General features: G+C 38.1%; 1 protein-coding gene across 1 annotated transcript in view; it reads left to right on the top strand.

Annotated features, from left to right (window-relative positions):
• Positions 1-25,197, top strand: part of LOC118777963 (uncharacterized protein KIAA1958) — a 38,712-nt gene continuing 13,515 nt past the window's right edge. The window contains exons 1-2 of the mRNA XM_036529241.1: positions 1-184; positions 1,576-2,698. Coding sequence (XP_036385134.1) covers positions 1,591-2,698 — 1,108 coding nt within the window. The 5' untranslated portion in view covers positions 1-184; positions 1,576-1,590. The remainder of the gene's footprint in view (positions 185-1,575; positions 2,699-25,197) is intronic.

The raw sequence follows: 25,197 nt of genomic DNA, 5'->3' as shown, positions 1-25,197 counted from the left end.
GGTCGTGTGCCTAGACTCTTTATTGTGTTGGAAAATATATATATGACGGTGGGGGTACAGCAGGGATTTCTGGCGATCGTGCTTTATTTCAGTGAAATAAGTGGAAGGAAAGCGAGGAAAATAAATGTCTCACGACGTACCGCACCTCGAGTGAGGGCACATATAAGGCTTTGTTGGTGTAAAGGTAAGCGATCTGTTTTTCCCTTACGCGTCTTTGTTTCAGAACAGTCCTTGAGGTGGATGCAGGGGACTAGCGGGGCTATCCATCTGCTAAGCAGCATGCTATGCCTTAACTCTGTTATACTAGCATGCATGCATATAGGCTTATATGTAGCTAATGCTGCGTGTATAAGGGATCGTCCCGCTGGAGTCTCGTCCGTCATTGTAATAGCTAATTAATGGCTGTCAGGTTCATCGCATGGGGGTGTGGGAGAGTGCAGGAGTTTATTAGCTAGCTAAACAAACGCTGCTGTTGGCTAACTAGCTAGCCAATTAAGAGGTTCTACCAATTTCTCCATCCTGATTTTACTGCTGTAATATGAGACTGCAACGAATATTGCAAGCAAGCTTTATGCTTAATAAATAAAAAAATTAAGTTATTTTCGCATAAATGCTAACTGGTGCTCACGAATTGCAGATTAGGTGATCGGCTATCTAGCAAGTTATGAAAATGAATTATTCTAGCTCGTTATGTGGCTTCATCTTTCCTTGGTGTAGTGGGCGCTATCCCAGCCTGGCTCAGACAGCCTGCTTAGGGCGGCCAGCTTGGCCTTTATCGCTCTTCATGGCTGCAGGGTCACAGATTTTGCCCGGAATTGCGATACTTAGACTTTTTTTTCCCGTTAAGATGAGAATTGAAATTATTTGTCAACATCAAATTGTATCCCTCATTATTGGATAGAAGGTGAAAATTTAGAATTTCAAAACAACACCAAAGCCATTAGTAGCTATAGTAGTAGTAGTTATAATAATAATAATAATAATAATAAGCAGAAGCCGAAGAAGAAGAAGAAATGTTAGTTGCATGAAAGCACTGCACAATCAAGTTTATTCCATGCTTGAAGCATCTAGCAGAGGAACCTTCCAGCTTAAAATGAGAAATGTTTTTAAAACGTAAATGTCAATTTTATCCATTTTTTTTAAAAGCAGAGTCCCAAATGATGTGGAATAATGATGGGAGGGAATTTCTTTTTCTTATCCAGTGTTCTTGGAATTCAAAGATTAGTGTGATTCCTTTAAATTTGGGTTTCGCCATTTCAGCCTTTAGCCTAAACCCTGTCTTAAAACTCACTTTTATTACCTATATAGTTTTTCTGTATGTCTCTTGTTTTTGCATGGTCTTCTCTTTTGCTGTGCACTTTAATGATATTTTATTGAGTGTGGTTGCTTCTCAAAAGAGCTCCATTTATCTTATTTTGGAATTTTCGTAAAGCACTATGAGATTTTGCTGAAACAGTCATCTGTGTAGTACTGCAAAGGGGCCCAGCTCCTATCTGTAGAGATACTGAAATGTGTTTTTGTATGGTGACCATGCCTAAATTGCTTTGTAAGGTTGCAACTTTCCATTTGTTGCAGAGGAGCGAGCCTGTCATGGAGGACTGCTTGCACACTTCGTCTGAGAACCTGTCTAAGCTGGTGAGCTGGGCCCACAGCCACGGGACCATCTGCACACTCATTCCCAACCTCAAGCACTTGCTCACCGAGGGCGCCCACGGCAACCTCACCGCCATGTGGGGCTGCAGCGCTGGCCACGCCTACCACTGGCCCCTGACCGCCACCTGCAGGACGGGGCCCAAGGAACGCGTGTGCTACCAGGACAGCCGGAGCATCACCTCCGACAGCCTCAGCCTCCAGGGGGGCTCAGGGATACAGCCCAGTCCCGGGGACAGGTTCCTGAGCAGAGCATCGAAGGGGAAGGGGGACTGTGGTCAGACGCGGGACTCCTGCGACTTCTCGAACTGCAGCGAGCCCTCGGAGGTGGACGACAACACGGAGGATTACAACAGCACCTTGTTTGACATTGTGTGCGAGTCTTCCGCTACAGACGAAGATGGCGATTACGAGCCCCAGCCGCACCATATGTCGCGTTCCACTCTCAGGAAGAGAGGGAACCCCGGGCTGGTTTCTGGACAGCCCGATGCAACGGTGAAGAAAATAAAGCAGGAGGTGCCTGAGGACTACTACATTGTGGCCAACACTCAACTGACTGGAGGCATTGATAGTGCCCCGGTGTCCCAGTCGCCCAAACAGACCTCTCAGGCCCACCCGCCTCCCCGCTCCTCCCTGCCTCACACACTGCCCCACAAGCCTTCCTCTGCAGATATGGACCCTGTGGCCATGTCCGCCTCACCCTCTGGTAACCCTTCAATGGTCAAACCTCCCCGTGCCCCTGCTCCCGGTGGTCAAGGCAGGCTACAGATGACTACCCCATCCCCTAGGCAGCCAGATGCCCTTCAGAGACCTCCACCCAGTCATTCCTGCGGACCCAATCAGAACATGAATGCCTCCTTGATGGGCCTACAGCTTCCTGGCCACAGCGACCTGTTGGAGGGTCTCCCAAATGAAGAGCTGGTGAAGTCCTCCAGTGGTACGTCTGTGCCGTTTGGGGATACGGTCTCCTCCCCTGCCTGTGTCAACCCGGAGCTGGAGATTGTCTCAGCACAGGCTATCAGCACAGAGCCCAAAGCAGAAGCCGCAGGTAAAGCTCTCTGACCTTTTTGTGGGCAAAATGGCTGGTAAATAAGGTGAAAAGAGTAATCTACCTTGTCTCATTTAATACAGTATGTAATTTACTTTATCAAAAAGTGTGACGATAAGGTTCATTACAAACCCAGGACCTTGTTTCCGTAATACTTTTCTAAAATTCATTGTGAAATGGATACTAGATATGCTATTAGTAGATACACAGTCATGAGAGATTTGGTACAACATTTAGCCTTAGTTTTTATAGAGCTTGAAAATAATCTTTGCTTGAGTTGTGTAATGTACCTAAAATAAGATTTTCATCTTATTACACCGTTGCTGATAAGTTAAAATGCAAAAACTGGAAATAAGCTATTGAGAATATGAGAGGTTTGAAAACTGGCCATTCAGCCAAGCTGTGGGTGTCATTTTGCTCAAAGTGCATCTAGCAGTGTACTTGGTCTGGTCATGAACTCTGTATATGGTAGACTTAAGTGTCATATCTCTGGGTAGTGTGTAAGAATTGCCTACTTTTGGTGTGGCAAAGTCATGCTCTCTACTCGACTTTTTACTCATTTGTTTGCTATTTAACTAGCTAACTACTGACACATGGAGACATTTGCAGTCCAGCTAGCCTGAATATAAGAAGTTAGCCAGTTAGTCACAAGAATGGTTATAGTTATCTTTAGTAGTGATTCTGATGTCCATTTTTCTTTTTTTAACCAGAAAATATGTTATTTAGCCTCCCCTAGCCTATAGTACCTTTACAGATTTGTATTTAGGTTTTTTTTTTTTTGGCTTAATTCTTTTTTTTCAGTTGTCCGTTCAACATTTGTTGACAGAATATTGGAGTTATACTACTTTCTTTGTGGATATTACATTACACTATTGGCATTGGTTATATTATATAAAACACTTACAGTTCTGTACAGTATCTATGTTGTTAGGCCTAGTTACTTAGATGAATTGCATGAATGCAACAGTTGGAACAAACGCAATAGCACCTTTGGAACTTCCACCACATATTTAGCACTTTAGTATGCTACCAGCTCAGAGAGAGAGACTGCCCAGTGTGATCCCTTGTTCTGATGAAGCAGGAAGACCAGTTATAAAAACTGACAGAGGAAATGAATTTCATTCATGTCCTTACAGTGCAAAGCACATATTAAATACAGTAATACATGCCCTCTAACTCCAGAACTATTGTTTGTTTTAGGTGCTCTTTGTTTAGCATAAAAATGTATACAAATACTGCTGCAACCCCCCCCCCCCCCCCCCGTGCAATACATTTTCCGCATCTGCCTGTATAGTGAAATCACAATGTGCATTGCTTTTTTTCCTCCATGCATCTCACCATATAAAGCCAGCTCTGATGGCGCAGCAGGAGCCATTTTTGTAATTATGTTTTATGATTTATTTTTGTAATTATCTTTATGTGGGTGCCTGGCTGTTCAGCCAAGGAAACCGCGGCTGTAAATTTGATTTAAGGCGCTGCAGCTGTATTAAGAACTGTCTCCCCAGACGAACCCTGCATTTATAATTTACCCTTGAGCTTTTTCCTCTGCGCTTAAAGAACATTTTATTCTGACCACTTTAACCCTAATTCTGCCATTAGTGTTAATCCTTACTAATGCACATCACAGCATATGTAAATGTGGGACTGTGTATCAAAAAGATTAGGTCTAATTAGAGTGCCAGCTACAATTGACAGTTTTCACATTACTCACCATTAGCGTTTCTAAAGAACTGATGCATCTCATCTGAAATCATAGGTCATCAGTAATGTAACACTGTACAAAACAGCCTTTGTATTTGGGGCATTGCTGGCAAAATAACCCATTTACACAGATCAAAAGAGACATTGTTTCATTTGCCTCAGAAAAATGAGAAAATGGACATATTTCTTCTTTTCAGATTTCATGTAATTGGATGAATAAGGGCACTTTCAAGCCAAGTTCATTTGTAAGTGATTCAAATCTGGTGCACTGAACAAGAAACTTTTACAGTTGAGGTTTGCTTCATTTCAGCCCAGAAAAGTACAAATGATTTTGCAACCTTTCTCTAAGTGCCATGGCCTGCATGTGATTCGTATTGTGGTGATCTCACCAAGTACAGTAGAAATCAAACAAAGTGTTGTCTATCTGTGGGAGATTGATTCAATCAATTAATATTTATTTGGTAAAGCACCCTTTATAATTGGATTGACGCTGGATGCTCTACGGTGCACTGTTACAAGTTACGTTAAATTGGAAAAACTTCCTGACCCCAAGATAATATTAAGTCACATGTGGGTGATCATTATTCTGAAATAAGAGCTCATGAATAGAATTTGTTTGGACCCTCAGTGCCCTAAATTGGTGGAAAGTCTCCAGGCAGTAGAATAGCTGAACTGCTCTGAGCTCCTTTGCAGTTTGTGGCTATTGACTCTTATATATTTCACAACTCAGACAAGTCAAATGGTTTGAGATAAAAAATAAACTTCAATGATTTTGAGTGTGGCGTTTTGGAAGTGACACTGGAAAATTATGGTTCCTGCTTTGGTTTCAGTTCCCTTTTGCTAATTATGCTCAAAATGATTATTTTTGGCATATATGGGTTTGTGTTCATGAGTTTTGTTCATTTCAGGTCTATGCGCCAAATACTATGGATGCCATAAGCAAAAAAATTCATGTGAATCTAAGATAATAAATCCTAAACCTTTTCTTCCTGTTGTAAACTAAATGGTTAAGCAGACTGTCAAATTTCAGCAGTCTCCATTAATATGAAAATGAGTGATTATGCAGTTGATGCTAAATTTGCTGTTCAGTCATTAGACCGTTCAATCATATGGTGTGCTTGATTTTATCATGGGCAAGGCTCAAATGTCTTACTGTAAAGAACTAACTAGCATGGTATTTTACATATTAGGTACCTTTATCAAGCTTGTTCATTACTATAGTGTATGTAGACTGAAACAATATGGTAGCCATAGGGCAATCAATTTGAACTTTTGTTGTAAGGCCACAGATCCTAGACCATTTAAGGGTCTTCAGCATTGACATCTGTATGCGGGCATGGCTCACCATATTTTGTGCTAGTAAGTCAATTGGTTCAGTAGCCGATAACATTGCAACAGTTTCTCTGAAAAATAATCCTAAAATTTAGAAAAAATGCAACAATTTACTTCTGTTTTGTTGAAATAATCACATACTGGGTGTTCTTCCAGGTGTTTTTAAAAGAGAGTTTCAGTTTGCACTCATGTTCCTTTTTGGGTTTTTCAAACTCATCATAATGCTTCTGTAAACGCCCATCATTGTTTTAAGAATCTAATAACAAGTAAACACCAGGGTTTGAAATCTTACCAAACAGCTATTTCTTTCTAATGTTGACTGTGCAGTGCATAATACATCAACTTTGTGGAAGTCAATGCAAAGAACCACTTTAAAACCATTAACACAGTTGGTTGTGAATCCTACCCTTTTGTGATGTCATTTCCTTGCTTAGATTTTCTGTTGAATAACACAAATGATTATATTAGCCCGTGTATACATCATAAAAATTGTGGATTTGTGTGTGGCTTCTTTAAACACGTCCAGAAAAAATGGTAAGCCAATAAACTATTGCAATTATAATTTGCTGTTTATTTATACTCATTCTCTTTTTGTTTGTATTTTGAGAACACATTGACTGTGATGTTTCCTTATAACAAACTCCATGGAGAACTCATTTATAGCTTTCTTTGGGAAACTATACATACAGCAACTAATGAGATGTTACTCTTACAGAGCTGGTTAAATTAATCTGAGTAGTAAGACTAAAAAAAGAAACATGTGCAATCAGTTTTATTTAATTGCATATAAATAAGTTGGTTTTTTATTTTGTTTTTTGGGAAGAAATGGGAAATTCCAGGAGTCTGACTAATCTTTAAGTCAAAGAACTGGACTTCATCAGAACAAAATCACTATTTATCCTGTACATCTTGCAATTCAGGTTTAGGAAATTATGGTGCCGTAATTGCTTTTCTTCAAATTGTGTGAAGACAAAGTTGCAATGAAGGTAAGCATCACCTGTATTTCCTTTTTCGTTAAAATTAAGAAGTCCCTTCCAACCTCACAGAGAGTACACCAGAATCCTTCTTGACTCCAAGCCACTTCATTTGTAATTAAATACAATGTTTGCAACATATTTTTTCATGGTACTGCTAACTTATTGGTATGGTTAGACTCTTTAACATGAACTAATGTGTTAGCAGAAATAAATTATTAATTGATACATTTACAAAGCATGGACAGGACTTATGTGGACTTTAGTAAATAGTTAACAAATGCATTAACAAATGGTTAATAAAATGTTAGTTCATAATCAGAAAAAGATAAAATGTCATGTAGGGATGCACCGATATATCGGCCGAACGTTGATATGGGCCGATATAAGATGACATTCACTGATGGCAATGGCCGATGTTTATCTGTTGTGTGGCATCAATTTTGCGCGGGCTAAATGTTGTGTTGGTTAATTGCGGTCTGACTCGGACAACAGTAGCCTACCCAACTGCAGAATCGGAGAAGATCCAATAGGTGGTACTATAATTAGCCTTATTCACATGGTGGCCATTTTGCTCTTACGTCATACTCAGGGTGGGAGCAGGGTAACTCTTCAGTCAGCATCTATGGCAAAGCGGACCAAAAGTTTGACGTGTGTCTGTATCTACCTTTTGAAGAAATAAAACAGAACAGTAGCTGGTTTTAAGGTTATATCCACGAAGTATAAAGGAAGACCTGGCACACTAAGCTAACTAGCTAGCTAAAACACTCACTACAGACTGCCTAGCTAGCTACCTATTAGTATTGGCCTAGAATTTCACAATTGGTGCATCCCTAATGTCATGGTGTATCATAGTTACAGTGCATGTTAGCTAATATGTATTATTTGTGAACTCAAATATCAACTGAGACAAAGCAAAAGATTAAATGTTGCTATAGAAAATTGAAAATAAAATGCTTGCCTGTGAATGGAATTAAAACTGTGATCTTTGGCCACTCTGGGCAAGTGTGTGTGGACGTGGCTCTATACATGCTATATGTGTACTGTGTAATATCATCAGGCTTGGGGAGTAACGGAATACATGTAACGGCGTTACGTAATTAGGATACAAAAAAAGGTAACTGTATTCCGATACAGTTACAGGAAAAAAAGACGTAATCAGATTACCGATACATTTAGTAAAAATGGGGATTATTGGCAGGATTACAATTTTAAAATACATTTTAAAATAAAGAATGATATACTACCATGCAAGTGCGCACACATTAGAACACTTCACAAGTCTCACAACACCACTCTGGTCTCGAGTGAAACCATAGCCAATCTTACAGTTGCCAATTCATTATCATGGCCTCTCGTGAAAAAAATGCTCTCACTGGGTGGAAATTTCGCCATTAGTTTGTCTTTAAAGCAGAAAAGGGGAACAACATCACAGTACAGTGCAAGTAATGCTTTACAGCCAGGGACGTTTCTAGCTATTGAAAAGATCCGGGGCTGAGTCAAGTTTGCCTGGGGATTGTCTTTTTTTTTGAAGGGAGATTGGCATTGGTAGGTTTGGGAGGTTATATCTTCCTTTATAATAAATAAATATTATCACACCTTCGGACGCTGCAAGTCAAGTTCCGCTCTGTTACACAGTCTGTCTGTTGTTGTAAATGTAAGTATTTGTTCAGAAGAGACATGATGAAGCTGTATTGGTTTGATAGTTAGTAAAGTGCGTGAAAGCCAAATTAGCTAGCTAGCTACTTGCACATTCAACTGAAAAGTACAAATACCACCTTACAAAGACAAATCTAGCTAGCTAGCTACAATACAAACAAAACAATAAACGTAACTAGCTAGCTACTATCACATTCCGCAGACAAATACAAATATCACCTTGCAAACAAACACATAGCTAGCTAGCTACAATAAAAAAGCAACATAGAAAACTAGATAGCTTGCTAGCTAATTTGGCTTTCACACACTTTCCTCAACTGTCATATTACTAATAGCTATCTAGCTAGCTATCAAACTAATACAGCCTCATCACGTCTCTTCTGACCAAATAGTTAATTTTACCACAGACACTGCAAGCAACCTGTTCTGACAACTTTAGTACTGTTAGCTAACTAGCTAGCTACCAACCAAATTAACATTATAGTTAGTAAATGCGCATAGTTACTGCTATTAATCTAAACATGCATTCGCGCGTGACAACGGAAGGAATACCTGGACAAACAATTAATAAACCTAACAACGAACATAAAACATAAAACGGCTAAACAATTTCACCAGCACATCCAATCAAATCCAGTCAAGTTACGTTACTTTAATATTGTGATACTTGGATTAGGTTACTGATTACATTTTTTAACAGGTAATTAGTAATTGTATCGGAATACATTTTTAAAGTAACCCTCCCATCCCTGAATATCAGAGCGTGCTCCCCCTTGTCCCACCTTGGATAATATATGTGGTGCATAGTAGTTTGAAACTGTCTTGGAAACTGTGTTGGAACATGCGTCTGGCCATCATAACCACAGATTTCCCAGCCCAATAAGGTTAAAAAAATTAGGGCAATATTGAATTCATCTCTGAGCCACCCATTGTAAATTCAGTCTGACATTTGAAGTAAAGCGTTCAGTATTCTCATGGATTGCATCTTTAAATCAAATAAATGTGAGGTTATTTTCCTGTGGGAAGCAGGATTGCTTCAGGGCTAACTCCTCAGCATAATAAATTACGTGATAAGCATCCACATGCCATCCTCCTCTCTAAAGTAGTAAAGGTAGTAAGTATTCCACCGAGGGTCTGTAGTCCAATGATACCAGCAGGTAGAGAATAATCATTGCATATGATTGACTAGTTACAGGTACAAGTCAAACATTTGGACACACTAATCTTTATTTTTACCATTTCCCACACTTTAGAATAATAGTAAAGACATAAAAACTATGAAACAACACAAATGGAATTATGCAATGACCACAGAAATATTATAAGCATCATATACTATCTTACATTTTAGATTCTTCAAAATAGCCATTTTTTATGTGTTTAAAATTAATTTTTTTGGAAAGAAATTCATACATAGGCATCAACGTCACAATTTATAATTGTCTAAGAAAAACAAATTCAAGCATTTAGGTCAAAATGACATTGAGTCCATATTTCCCATTAATCCCCTTAATTCGGTGTGTCTAAACTTTTGACTGGTACTGTAGGTTAGTCAAGGATGTAAAACAATCAGTGACTGATCTATTAAGACCAGTAACTGCTCTGACCTGACACATCTATTCCAGCATTTAACCAAGAATAATTCGTATACCATGAACTTGAAGACTAACTAATGTTACTTTGTCAGTAGCACATGCTCTTTGCAACCCTTGTAGTAAATGGCAACCATTCACAACCTCACCATCATGATTAACTGATGGGTGATGACAGTTGGTTAAGCATTAACTCTTGGCAGTACTTCATGAATTAATCTTCCTGCATTTATAGTAACATGACAGACATTCACATCTATAGCAATGACTAATTGATGTGTGATAAGTTTGTTAAGCGTTAACTCATGGTAATTTACTATCCTTTTTGTGCATCAAATTGTAAAGTGGCATCTATTTATAACTTTACCAGGGTGTAATAAATGTGGCATGACATCTTAGTCATTATAATGGTGTAAAGCTTCAACCTAGTTCTTGAGTATTTGGCATCAAGTGCATGGTATTCATGAATAAATATTGGTCATTAAACAGACATCAACAAAAGTACTTTTAAACATTTAGGTCATTTATAAAAAGTAACAGAAGTATCAAAACCATGTTGTAAACCTTTTCATATGTGAAAATGTTTTATAAAGATTTTATAACAGAAAGTTATGAAGTTATAACTTAACTTAACAGTAAGTTATGTTTTTGCGGTCAATCAGCTCTAGACTGGACTGGAAGTTGTACTGCTGGTGTGTAGAGCCAAAAAATGGGTTAACAAGGAGAAAATGCTAATCAACGCTAGCATTTTGTCTTTGTTAATCTGTTAAGAAGTCAGAACTAGAAGAATATAATGGCTGTATGAAGGTAATGAATATGCTCTTTAACACAGGCTATTTGTCTGCATCCGTTCCAACAGTATGGAATGCCTGAAAGTTTATGCAAGTTATCCATTTACTCAAACTAGCAGATCATGTGTTACCTGCACATAATGTGGGAAACAGTAACCGTGTGTCCCTTGTTATTTGTTTATTTAATAATTATTACTCATATAATTATTTATTATTTCTATTATTTACTCATAAATTATTTGTTTGAGTGCTCTTTTTGGTTGGCTTTCTTTCTATCAGCAAAAGATTTCTTTCTAAAGCCATGTAGCAGTTTAGGGAGACAGATTTACATAACTAAACCAACTGTTATGCTAACACTTAAGTGGGTTTGTGATTTTATCTAACTCTGATTTGATTTGGCTGGAGGTGGCTATATGGGCCAGAAGCATTCAGGCCCCTTGTACCTCTTACAGAGTAATGGTCTGGAAGTTGAATTATAAATGAAGAACAATGACCTGGGATACTAACCTTTCAGTCTGTTTTATCTGTCTTGTATAGTCATGGATGGAGAGAATGCTCTTGCCTCTTTCATTACATCCACTCTTCCAACCCTAAGAGAAATTCAGCCTTTGTTTGAGGTTCTTGAGGAATTAGGAGTCCACGACCTTGAGGACTTAGACTACATACAGGAAAGTGACCTTCTTCATGTCCTAAAACCAGTGGAAGTGAAGAAACTTCTTTCACGTTTCAAAACCGCAAGTACGTGTTTTGTTTTGTACACAATGTGACTTTCATATTTAAAAAAATCATTTTCAGTGACAGATACATTAGAATTGTTTGTCCTTTATTCAGGCCAAAGAGATATGTTGGACATTCCCTCCAGCAACCAAAGGTCCTCAAATACAAGTCAAGCACAGCCTGATGAGATGTTGATTTCTGGTGAGTACATGCCTGAATTGCGTAGAATCAATTGGGTCAATCATTTTGGGGACTTTGTTCTGCGAATTATTGTTAAATGACTTTAATGGTGAGGTTCCGATCACCAAATCAAGTTGTGCAGCAGCATCCTTGGTGCGGATCAAATATGTAGGTGTTATGTAGGTAGTTACGATAGTTTCTATTCAGATTGACACATCTTAAATGATATAAATTTACATGGATTTTGTTTTGTTTCTATGATTAGTTAAAAATTTATTTAACCCACCACATATTTTATAGTGTAAAAATGAAAGGCTTTACAGGGTATGCTGCACGTCATCATTTCACACAGGCCTAAATTGTTCTTTGGGTTTTTTTCTGCAACTCTTCAGGTGACTACAGTACAGCAAGTTCAAACTCACCCATATCAACATCAAGTTCAAGTGCGGGTTTCACACCTCGTCAACTGTCTGACAACAACTGGCATTTCAGTTTTGAAATTCCTTGGGTTAAGATGCCATCTGCGTTCATCAGAAAGCTGGAAAAAGGGAAGCGACCAACAAAAAGTGAGAGACTTGAAATAATAAGACTGATTGTCAATGAAATCTTAACAATATGCTCAACACCTGGGAAGAAACACCTCAGTGAGATTGCAAGAAAGATGGCAAAGGCATATCCTGTGGCATTCTCAGATATCATTGAAGGTGAAATTGTAGGCAGTGGGTATGACTCACTCACAAAACAGCTGGGTAGCAGAGTGGATAACTTGAGGAGAGGAAACACTTTACTTTCCTTAAAGAGACAAGCTGTTAGCACCAGTGAAGGAGAGGATACCCCTCCCAGAAAGATAAGATTAGACACATATGGATGTATCAACTGGCAACCAATGTTGCTACCACCTGATGAAACGTCTGAATCCCAGAAATGTGCACAAAAAGTGTTAAAGAAAATGTACAGAGAACGATGCCATGACGCCAAATGTATTGTGAATATGATGAGGGCCACCTTCTTCACTCAGAGAAAAGACATTATCAGTGGAATCAAAACCTCTGATTTGATAAATGAATGGCCATATTTATTTGAGACAACTGGCATGAAGACTCATTTTAAAGAGCTTACAGGCATGGACATTGATGACAACATTATAGCTAATAAATATTCCAGAGTTGTTTCATACTTTAAGTGTAGTGACACGACAGGGAAAATGGAGACTATCTTCAGAGAGATGGAAACATCAAGCAAGAATTTTGTAGATGTCAATGCTGCTGGGTTTCTTCTACTGCTGCTTAAATACTTCAATGAGGAAGAGGACCAGATGTTCCAAAAAATGGATCAAACAACACTACCCTCTGAAGTGGACTGTGCTGAACTTCCAAGTACACCATGCATTATTCTGTGTGGTAAGTTTGTGTGATGAAGTTTATTTCTTTTTCTGGTGTTATTATACTATTATAATATACTACTGGTAATTCTGGTAATTCAAAGTGGTAGTTCTCATTTTCTGATATGAGTTACTGACTAGAAGCAAAAGGCATTTATGGACATTAGCTCAGGCTATAGTCATGCACTATTTATGCATGGTTTGATGCACTACTGATTTTTCATGAGACAGCAGCTTGTCAGACAGAAATGAGCAAATCCAAACAATTCCTTATGGACTATGCTTCTTACACAACCATTTGGATGTTGTTTGGATTATGATGTTTTTTATGTAAATTCAATCGATTTATAAAGTAAAATTATTTCAATGACTGGACATTTTGATCTTTGGGCTCAGAAGTTGATGATACCCTCTCTTGTATATGTATGTACTACAGGGACTTCCCCCTTCGTAGCAGAGCACTTCATGCTATCTGTGGACCAAACCATTGTGAATGGCCACATCACTGTCTTCAGCGATGCTGTTGCATTGATGTTTGCCTCATACTACTGTCTAAACATCTCTTACCCAGCAGCCCATGGTGCAACACTGGAGTTCTTGCAGAGGTAAGAAAGCAGAAGTCAGTTTGATCGCATCTGAACTGTTATAGAAATACCAGAAAAATAGTGGCTCCTGTACAATCTAATGCAAACCGCCTTGCAAGGTGTTGATTAATTCTGTGGCAAAAGGGTGCAGTTTGTGCTGGTGTTTAATTGGAATGCATTATATTTAAATATTACAAATTCATACTGTTCTACAACTTGTATTGCTAATATGAAAGGAGTATATTCAAAGTAGATTCCACATTATTGCTGAAATTATTGCATTGTTGCTGTTTTTCATTCACCAGATGCATCTTCAAGATAAATCCGGACAAGGGATCAAAAGTGGAGAAGACGACTTCCAGAAAGCAGCTGGCCGTCAGTCCAAAGGTTCTTTCCCTGATTAAAAAAATTGCGGACTATGAATTGAGGGAGTAAAAAGAAATGTTTCAGAAGAGAAATCATTGGACTGAAGCAGGTCTGACATCTCTTTATGTTTTCAGTTGTTTAGAATACAATTTAACTGCCCACAAGTGGCCAGTTATTCGAGGTGTCTGCGGCAGCAGGTGGCCTTGCTGTGATAAGTGTGGTTGTACCTCAAGAGTTCTTGGATATGAAAGATTTTTTCTTTTCTTTTATATTTTTGATTTGTTTTGTATGAGTCCTTAAAGGCACACAATATTTTGAGAAAAAGGCTTCCAAAAAGCAGCTGGTGGTCAGTCCAAAGGTTCTTTCCACTGATTACAAAAATTGCAGACTACGAATGGAGGGAGTAAAAAATATTTCAGAAGAGAAATCATTGGACTTGAGCAGGTGTGAAATCTGTTTCTGTTTTAAGTTGTTTAATTACATTAAAGACGGGCAGCTGTTTTAATCTATTTGACTGTAAATCATATCATTACCTGCTCTAAACTGTACATGGTTTTAATTACAATTTATCGGCCCACAAGTGGCCAGTTGTTCGTGGTGTCAGTGGCCCCAGACGACAGGGGCAATTCCAGGATTTTTTAAATGAGGTGGCACAGGGGGGGACCAAGAACCAGTCGGGGGGCATGGGAAATCAGAAAATTCTATCAGAAATAAATAGAGTGTTGAAAATTGGCTTAGAAAACTTTTTTCAGGCACGATTTTCAGGCTCTTGTGCAGTGCCCTGTGCTCTAATACAGATGGTATTGCATGAAAAGTGGCACTGCACAAGAGCCTGATAATAGTTTTGTATTGAATAACTGTTTTGCATGGATAGGACAACACAATTTTGTTCTACTAAATAAAAAACATCACATAGGCATTAATTATTCATTTAACTTGTTTTATTTTCAATACAAACATTGCAGTGTGTGTATGTGTGGTCTCTGCACTCTATGTTGTGAACTTGAAATCTGTGTCTGTTCAAGTGGGTTAACTGCACTGTCACACATGTAGGCTATGCGCTGCCTCAGAACAGCTGTATTCTGTGGTTTTTGTGCTGGCTACTACATAGTCGAATAAACTCGTCCATATCCAAGGACTTGCTCTCCGTAACTCTGTGCTGAGCACTCCCAGGTCACTCAGTAGCTCATCAGTAATGGTTGTTCGTAGGTGATTCTTGATCAATTTCAGGGTGGGAAAAACTCCGTTCACAAGCAGCATTGCTTACTTTAGGGAATTCATGGAACACCTCTTTGAAAGGCTCCAGAAACACAGTGAACTCCAGTATGCTGGTCAGGCTTTGCATTCCTCCTTTCCTTTTCCTCTCCAAAATCCTTTTGGCTTGGTGCAGCTCATGCCTCAGATCATCTAAGTTTGACTTGTAGATCTCTGCGAACGAAAAAAGAGGTGACTCTTCTAAAAAGCTGTTGCTGTTGGGATGGTGTGCTTGAATGCCTCTCATTATGTTGCAGTTGGGCTTGGAGAAGTATTTCTGTAACTCCCCAATCATAGAGTCAAGGATTTGATAGAAGATGTTTCTAAAACCATCCTTGTCATCTGGGTCACTCCTATGCTCGCCAACACTAGTCTGCCGAAGTTACATTAGCTAAGCTAACTAGCTACGTAATATTATAATGGGACTCTTGGGAGCTTTTGAAGCCGTTATACCTGTGAGGGTTGACTTTACTATGGCAATCAAGGCTTCAGTAGCCTTCCACCATTGGTAGGCTTCATCACTCACAACTATTGCTGTTATCTGATGTTCGCCTATGCATCTTATTGCAGCAGAGAATGACAACACCCCAGTCCACATATTTCAAAATATATAATTGAGTGTGTACATACCATGAACAGAGATGTGCTCTGTGGTCGAGTTATGTCTCTCCTCCTGTTTGAAAAACGTGGTACTGTGATTCCGCATCACAAATCAAGCAGCTATTGACAGCGCCCTGATCCAGTGGCGTTGAGCATTGTCAAATTTACAGGCAGCGATTGACAGTGCTCTGATCCAATGGCATTGAGCATTGTCATATTGACAGTACTCTAGCCCAGTAGCATTGGGGGGGGGCAATCATATTTCAGGGGGGCCACCCCGTGCCACCCCTTTAGACACGCCCTTGCCAGACGGCCTTGCCATTTCAGTGTGGTTGTACCATAAGAATACTCTTTTGTAAACATAAACTTAAGCCTTTTTTAAAAAGTGAAATATCGATTCAATATAAATGTGAAATTATAATGTTTTAATTGCCTATTTTATGTGGTACATGGAAAGTCACATCAGTTGTACTATAAATGTGACAAAATTATTTATTTGTGTTCAGTGGCCATCATAAATGTTAGTGCCACCTGTCAAAGAGTCACCTTAATCAAGCCAAGTATTTCTTAATGCTTAGGGTCTTGCAGAGCATCATTAAAAAGAGATATGTAATGATCTTTTTTCTTATTTATTGTAAACCCTGCCAAAGGTTGAGATTTATAGCAAATACACATTTTACAACTCAGTGCTAATAATTACTAAATTTCAACTAATGGCGCACCATGTTTTTACCCCTTTATTCTGATGTAGTATCTAAGAAATTACATTTATAATCAGCTAATTGAGAAAAATTTCAAATTGTTACACCATTTAACTATATCATTACCACTTTATTCTAAGCTGTACTACCCAAAATTTGTAATGACTCACACTATGGCTTACCTTGCCAAAGAGACACATTGGTTTACTAATGGTGATTTATAATTTTCCACTGAACTTTGATCCATTTGCCGGCAGTGGTTTTTGTTTTGTTTTGTTTTTGGTGAAAATTAGGGATGTGCATCTCCATTACTGAGGCCGATCCGATACACATCTCGATGCATTGCCAATGATCCGATACAATAAAGATACATATGAAGCAACTACTAATGTGATACGATACGATTCACCCCTATTGCGATGCAGAGTGATTCGACACGATTTGATTCAACACAATGCGATTCAATGCGATACTATGCAATGCAGAAGAATATGATGCTATGCAATTCAATTGATTTTATTTCTTTTGTTCTTCTTAAGCAGGCAGCAAACCATAAATTAACTAAAAAGTGCCATTTTTACTTCACATATTTGTTTCTGTAGTACTGCAACTCAGTAAGCATCTCATTTATGCTGTTTGTTTTCTAGCGGCACAGCATATTTTGCAAATTGTATGCGTTTTGTCAAATTGTCCGTTCTCTTGAAAAATCGGAAGTGTCGCCAAACACTTGATTTGGAGCAATTCGGTGGAACATGTAGCTCTTCCTCCCCCAAGATAATCTGTTACTCGCCTGGACACACCTCCAACTCGTGCGAGACTTGGCCGAGAGACTTGACGAGAATTGGCCACTGACAGCAGTGGAGATGAGAGAGCACGCTTGAGAAACAGTTTAGAGAGGAGGACTCAATCTAAATATAAAATTATTGGTCACAAATTATTGGTCACATTTCTAAATAATAAAGGCATAGGGCCTCTACTAATAATTATATATAAATAAATTGGATTTTACCAATGCAAAGATGTTAGAAAGGATGCATCCCGAGTTCATCCCAAATTGTATCTGGTGCACACTTTTTTAATCGGCGCAATCACATCGTGAACTTTTATTCCAGTGCACCGATGTGAATCGGTGACTCTTACCATCTCTACTAAAAGTAAGCACACTACAACTAGGATAACAGAGAGGACCTTGGCTAACCAAGGAGGTCAGTGAGTGAGCAATTACCATGGAGAATGAAAGGAGTGCCATGGCTTTGCCTCGGACCACACACACACAAAAAAGAATTCTACTCGGAGTGACGACTCCTCAGGAAACTCAGGTAAGATGTTAATGGTAGTAAACAATTCTAACTGCATGACCTACTTATCTGTTTGCATCTGTGCTACCTGCATTGTGAGATATCTAGCTACATAGCCAATTTTTTCAAGTATTCAACTTTCAGGTTTATAGCTATGTAGCTCTATCTACATGTCTTAGCCAATGAACTAGTAGCTTGCATGCTAACCAACAATCTTCATGTGAACTACCTGTAAACATTTGTTAACTTGGGGTATAATTATTATTATTTTTTTTTTGCATTGCCAAATTCTTAGCTAATAATAACTAGCATAATTTATGCCAGCTCTAGCAAGTTGTTTGGTCATATTGTTTTTAGTCAGCTAGGATTTGCTACTTTAATATTGCTTAAATTTACCATGTTAGCTGAGTAACAAATTATTAGCTAGCATACACATATCTGAAGGGACCAATGATTAGTTTAACAAAGGTAATAAACCTTTAATTAGAGTATAAATTGAGGAATTTATATTTATCTCTGTAATTGCCTGTGTAGTATTATACTTAAACATCAAGTGCCTAAGAGTAAGCAGATGAATCTTTTTCTGCAACACACAAAATCAATTTTAGCTACTGAAATTCATTGGCTAATGAACAATTACATTTGTAGCAAAGTATATTCAATTATGAATAATATATTAATTATTTATGGGATGGGTGGTCCTACAGTCTTGGGGTGGCCAATCACAGTTCTGCAGTTCCAACCAGACTTTAATACACTTGGCTAGGATACATTAGCTTCCCTTCTCATTTCAGGGGTGCAGTAATTAGTCAAATTAGGCAGTGTAGAGCATGGATGCAACAAAAACTGCAGCTCTCAAGGACTGTGATTAGCGCCTTCATTTGCAGAATTTTAGTGTTAGTACAGCACTGAAACGCAAATGCCTCACCTAAGTAGGCAATTAGTAGACTGAGTAGGATGTTAAAGCTATGTATTGCTGTGTTACTGTAAAAACAGGTTTTTAAACCACTGTTTCAGTTCGTTGTCTTGAAACAATTCATTTGTATTGCAGGTTACTTGAGCCCTGAGATTCCAAATTCCAAAGGACCTTATGGAAGAGCGGGATTTCCTCAAAGGGCAGCAGTCTGAATGTGAATCACAGAGGTGTAAGGTGTCAAGAACAATTCTGTGTGTCTATAGATGAACATACATGTTTGCATGTTCTTATGCTAGTACACTTAAATTAATTTCTAATTTAGAGGTTTCATCGTGTAGATTGTGTACTTTACATGTAGCAAAGTACAGTATTGAATCAGTTATTATAAAGCTGATGGCATTCAGAGAGTGCAGGGTTGAAGTATTTTTATACTAGTACACTTGCACACACACACTGTATCTATTGCTGATTTAACACATCCTTCAAATAAAAATGTATAGTGATTGATGATATTTTTCATATTGTGGAAAGCAATGAAGGGGATGAACATCCCAGACACAGCTGAAGAGGGGTCACCTGATGAGATGTCCAGTGAGTCAGACTCTTGACTGTTCAGAGTCATCCATCTTTCCCTCATTTAATTCATGTTCTCTGAGGAAGAAAAGGAAAGAGGGTGAGGAAAGAAAAGAAGTCAAAAAGAGGTGGAGAGAAAGGGAAATCTCAGCAAAGAGGTAATGTCAAATAGAAGAAAATACATTATTGTTACTACTTACTATTTTTACTTTTTTTTTTTACTATTTTTTCTTATTTCTAGTATTTCACAAATCTCAATTTTTTTAAATTCAGATCTCATGTGACAAATATGATTTTGCAAAGAAAAACTTCATCTTATAAACTTTTAAATTTGACCATCTATCTGATCATTTTATTGTCTATTTTTCCATCCATCAGTATGAATTACTCACTCTTGTTGTTGGTCGCATTAAATAACCTTTAGTATTGCAGTAATTAATATACATACATTAATTATCATTACATCAATAAAGAATCGGCTATTATTTGTTTTGGATACGTCTTGTAATTTTCCTACCCTCAGTTTTGGACAGAGTAAACATATTTATGTATTAAAGAACCCCACATGCCATTTACCTTTTTATTCAGAAAAGTTTGCCCAATGGAAGATGCTGCTATCAGCTTTGTAGATGATATGAGGAATTTACCAGACCCTTTTCCATGAGGGAAGATCATTTCTGCAGTTTGAAAAAATAGTTAACTTGTGTATACCCAAAAGTACACAATGGATATCAGCTGAGGATTTACTTGTACTAATTAATTATATGGAATGGGCATTAATGCCCATTCAGTGTCCAGGTGATGACAATGGGGAGGAGATCGATATCGCCCAACCCTAATCTTTTTCATAGCATGCTGTCTTTCTATGAATTGTTCATGCTTTGTTTTAGTTTTTTACTATCACCATCCTAGTCAGCCCATACATGGCTAACATACTCAACTCACAGCTAGCAACCAACGATTCCTCTGAAACACTACCTTTCCATTTTTTTCCCTTTTATTTCTCTCCCCTCAGTTGTGTGTCCAAAGGAGTGCTGGAGACTTTTGCGAAAGGATCAACAATGTTGTGGGCATTCCAAAAAGCTAGGGGAAATTGTAGCACTGTTGTTACGTCTGCCCCTATTGCGGAGTTGGCGGTTGCTGTTCCAGACAAATAGCAGTCTCTGCTTGAGGGACATGCAAAGGGGATGAGGTTGTCCCACTTCAGTGCAGCATGCAAGGAGGATGCCCAAGAGAAGGAAATTGTGGAAAAAGTTGTACAAATGAAGAGTTAGGTAAACAAAAAAAAAACAAAAAAACTGAATTCAATGCAGTCAGGCTACATGGTGGTCTAAAATACATAGTGGCCTTTGCCATGTTACCTGTTTGCCTGTGTTACCTGTGAATGTAACCAAAGTATTTTAAGGGTGAATTTGAAGAATGAGTGTAAACTCTTACTAATTAAAATGACTTCAGTACAATACTTGGTGGTCTAAAATACAGAGTATGTTTCCGTGTTACCTGTGAGCTTCACAAAACAACTTTAAGATGTGAATTTGACCCTTACGATTTTACATTTGTATTTCATGCAATAAATGTCTTTTTCCTGTTATGTCACAGTGGTTTTACTGTTATTTCTTGTAAGCATCATGCAGGACTTACAAGTGAATCATGGAGATGTCAGTAGATACCGCTTTGAAATTTGATGCACAAAGAGGATGAATTAGTGATGAAGTACCATGATTTAATATACAACTAATTGGTAAAGGTGTGAATTGTTGCCACTTTACTACAGTTTTTAAAAGAGGAAGATGATATAGTAAATATTGTTAATGCTGATTAAGCTTTCACGGTGCTTTAATTATTCTTGGGTTAAAGGTTTGAAGACATTGGTCAGGTAGAAACAGTTTCTGGGCATAAAAAATCAGTCACTGGTTGTTTTACCATCTTGACTAACATATATTCATCTGTTTTGAGTCAGTCATATGCAGTGAGCAGTATCTACCTGCTGGTATCTTTGGACTACAGACCCTCAGTAGAAAACTTACACCCTTTACTACCTGCCTCAGAGAGGAGGATGATGTGTGGATGCTTATCATGTAGTTTGTTATGTTGAAGAATTAGCCCTGTAGCAATCCTCATTCCCAAGGGAAAATAACCTCACATTTATTTGATTTAAAGATGTAATATATATTACTCAGTTTATTTTTTACCTTATTGGGCTGGGAAATCTGTGGTTATGATGTCCAGATGATTAAAATACTTCAGACAGTTTGTTTTGGATTTCAAACTGCTATGCGTCACATATTTTCTGTCATACGTATTGTCCAATGTGGGACAAGGGGGAGCATAGTGATATCCACTGAGATTGGTAGGTGCAACAAGGGGAGCACTCTGTATTATGAGAGATCTTCTTTGGGATTGTGTGCTACAAATTTGGCAGTGCCATGTCTGTGCTTGCTTATCCCCAGCAGTTAAAAATTGTGGGTTTGCAGCAATAAATCTTATCTTTACACAGTTGCACTGTTGTTTTGAAATGGCACAATATTTTATCTTAACATGAGCTAACATTCTTGTAAATCATTTGTTTATATATTTATTAATTTTATTACCAAGCCCTGTCTGTGCTTAGTAAATGTATTGATTAGTAATACAGTTAGTTAATTGTTACCTTATTAACAGTTAATTAATCTTAACTAATGTAACCTTAAACCTGATTAATCCTTTTATTCAGTCATGGTCTGAACCTGACATTTATGCTTTGGTATGGAGTGTATGATTTATTTGCACTCAAGTGCTCACTCATGTGAAAAATCCTCCAGTGTTACAGTATTACAGACATGAAATGTATCTGTGATTTTAGGTACCATAACAAAAACATTATTACCATCAGTTTCTGTCTTTCATTAGTCTTTCACCTCAGCAGAAATTAAACCGTTGAATGTGTGTCATCATATTTACAGGTCTGTTGGTCCTGCAGAGAAGATGATGGAATATGGCACTTTTCTGACACCCTCCAAAGTTTAGGAAAATGGTTAGTTCTTAATGTAAAATTTTGTCCATCCTCAAATTTGTGTCTGTACTGTACATTAACAGTGATTTCTGCATCGATCATTCCTCATAAGGAAAGTGAGTGGGCTTTAAAGTATTTTGAGTTAAAGAATTTTAGATACAGTACACCCAAGATTTTAAAGTTCCCTATATGTTGTTTAATTTGCTGCTGATTTTTATTTTTGCATATTGAAACATTTATACCTATGTAAATAAAGTGCTGAATATGTTCATTTGGGCTATGTTTTTTTTTGTAGACATCTGTGATTTGATCCAAGGTTTTTAAGCTCACTGGTCTCATTGTCCTGAAGTTGTTGTATCAGCACATGAGGATCCTGTGATTAGCATGACAGCTACCTAAATGTATTGACAAGTTAAAATTCTATAAACATAGCAGTGGACCAAAAGTATGTAATATATGGAAGTTTGGGGCACAGAGGCTAGCAATTGTTTATGAATCAGCTGAATTAACAGAAGGCTCTCCATTTCCTGTTTGACTGACAGATAACAAACAGATTTGAGATAATGACAAATTTAGTATCTGGTATCATACCATCATGGATCAGCTGGTCTCCAGTTCTGTTCTGTACTGTTGTCTGTTTGAGATAACAAATTTAGTATCTTGTATCATCATGGATCAGCTGGTCTCCAGTTCTGGTCTGTACAGTTTTCTGTTTCTGTCAGTGTGTATCGCTGAGACTCGTATTCTGCAGCCCTGTGCAGTCATTTGTTGCAACTGGGTTCTGTGTTTTCGGGGTAAATATTGAATTAGTCTGAATTGGTACTAAGGCTTTGATGCTGCAGTAGATGTAGATTTTGCCAGATGCATTATTGTTTGATCTTTTTGGAAACATGTTAAGTGAATTAACAATGAAATTATTAACAAACAGTTACCAACATTTAAGGCAGTATGTTGTTGATATCTTTGTAAAATTGGAGTTGGAAAACCCAATCACTTAGAAAATTAAAAATGAGGGTCAGCAGGTCACTTCACCTTAATACTGGGCCACTCTGCCTCCTGTTTCAGCCATGTGCTCACCTGCATTTTGCAGTTTTGTCATTGGCTTCCAGCAAAACAATGCAACTATTTGTTAAATGAAAAATTCTGCATTGAACTACATGTAACTGGGGCTCCAGTGGCTCAGATGGTAGAATTGCTTGTGTCAAGTGCAAGCTGAAAACCAGCAGTGCCATTTATGGACAATGCCCAGGAGCCCACATCAGTTTGTTCTGCTTAAAATAGGGGTGGGTAGATTGGCCAGCATCCCCTTGTTGCTTTGCTCTCTACATCGTAGGATTTGTGGGGGCCTACGAATTACTCAGCTTGTGTCAGGAGGATGTGTCTGCCTCCTGGTGCATTGTGGGACTTGTAGTGTGAAAAGTTGTTGCGGTAGGCATGTGAGTATTACACATGCCGTGCCCCACCCCATGCTCCTATATGGGTCCATTGATTGTTGCGGTGTTGACAAGCTTAATGGGTAATTGGTAAATACTAATGTTGGCAGTAATGTAGGTTAAATTCTAAAGTCTGTGTAAATATGAAAATAAATGTGTTATTTGTGTATATTTAGGCTACACATAAACATTTTTCATTCAAAACAAATTTGTTTCCACACAGACTCAGAGACATTTTTAGTGTTAGTTTGGTTAAAGCAAATTCACTGTAAACAACAAAAAATGCAGTGTGATCATTTCAGATAAATACTTTTTCAAAGGTCTTTTTTCAACCTTGAATGTTTTTGTAAGTTGGCTCTTTCTAATGTTTTTTTGTTCCAGGCAAATTTTATCAGCCAAGGCAATTTCACAGCTTTGACACTGGATGCCAACAAAACCTGCCCTCTTATCTTAGTGGTGACCCAGATGGTGAAAGTCTGGTTGAGGAGTGGAGAAATCTGGAAGAATTTGTTGCAAACATAGGTCAGTAGCAAAAACTCCTTAAGAATGTTTGGTGCTTACTACATACAGCATTCTTACTCGAAATATAAAATGCACAAAAGGCGTTTCAGCAGATTGTGTTTTGATTAGAGTGTATAATCAGTGTTGCTAACTATTCAGAGCAGGAAAAGTACTATTTTTATCAACTTTTTGTTGTAAATTTTACACTCTACATAGAATGGGGCCCCCTTTTCAATCCACAAAGAACTCCCTTTTCAGGAAAAACTGCAGTTTATTGTGTTATCATTTTATATTTTCAGTAGGTTTAGCTCTGTGTGGGCCATGAGGGAGGGGAGTTCAGATGAAAATGGTAAATAAGACAAAAACAGAAATGTGAATGTGTAAGAATACATGTACTACTAATTATCACTGATGAATATTGTGGCACTTTTAGAATGGTGGTGTGCCACACCTAATAAGTCCCAAGGGAAACACATTAATGCATAGTTACAGTATGAATTTGCTAAGGCTTAGTGAACATTTATTGAAATATATTGTTCATTTATGTAGTGTGCAGTGTTCATAATTTATCATTTTGCCATTTTTAATATCCCAATATCATCCAGAAGTTTACATTTAAAGTATTTTTGTAAACACACCTGCATCTATATTGGCAGACTAGTCTGCTAATGCCTTGAGCTTCTAAGTGTCGCAGTGGATAAAGTGTTCATCTTCAATACAAGTAGAGTCCTACGGCCATCCTAGCACTGTTGTCATCGGACAGTGACTGGGAGCCCACAGCTCCTGTGATAGGGATGGGTAATACTTGTAGGGGTTTCCTTGTCTTGCCACTTACAGGCACCTTTCGGTTCATCAGGCACCTACAAGTTTACGGTTGTTGTAGTTGAATATTTAGCTGCATACCTAGTTGCTACAGACATAAAGACAAAGTACAGAGATATAGATATACAAATG

Source organism: Megalops cyprinoides, chromosome 5, assembly GCF_013368585.1.
Source record: "Megalops cyprinoides isolate fMegCyp1 chromosome 5, fMegCyp1.pri, whole genome shotgun sequence".
NCBI classification, from domain to species: domain Eukaryota; kingdom Metazoa; phylum Chordata; class Actinopteri; order Elopiformes; family Megalopidae; genus Megalops; species Megalops cyprinoides.
The sequence above is the reverse complement of the archived record's forward strand: the minus strand, read 5'-3'. Positions and strand labels throughout refer to the sequence as shown.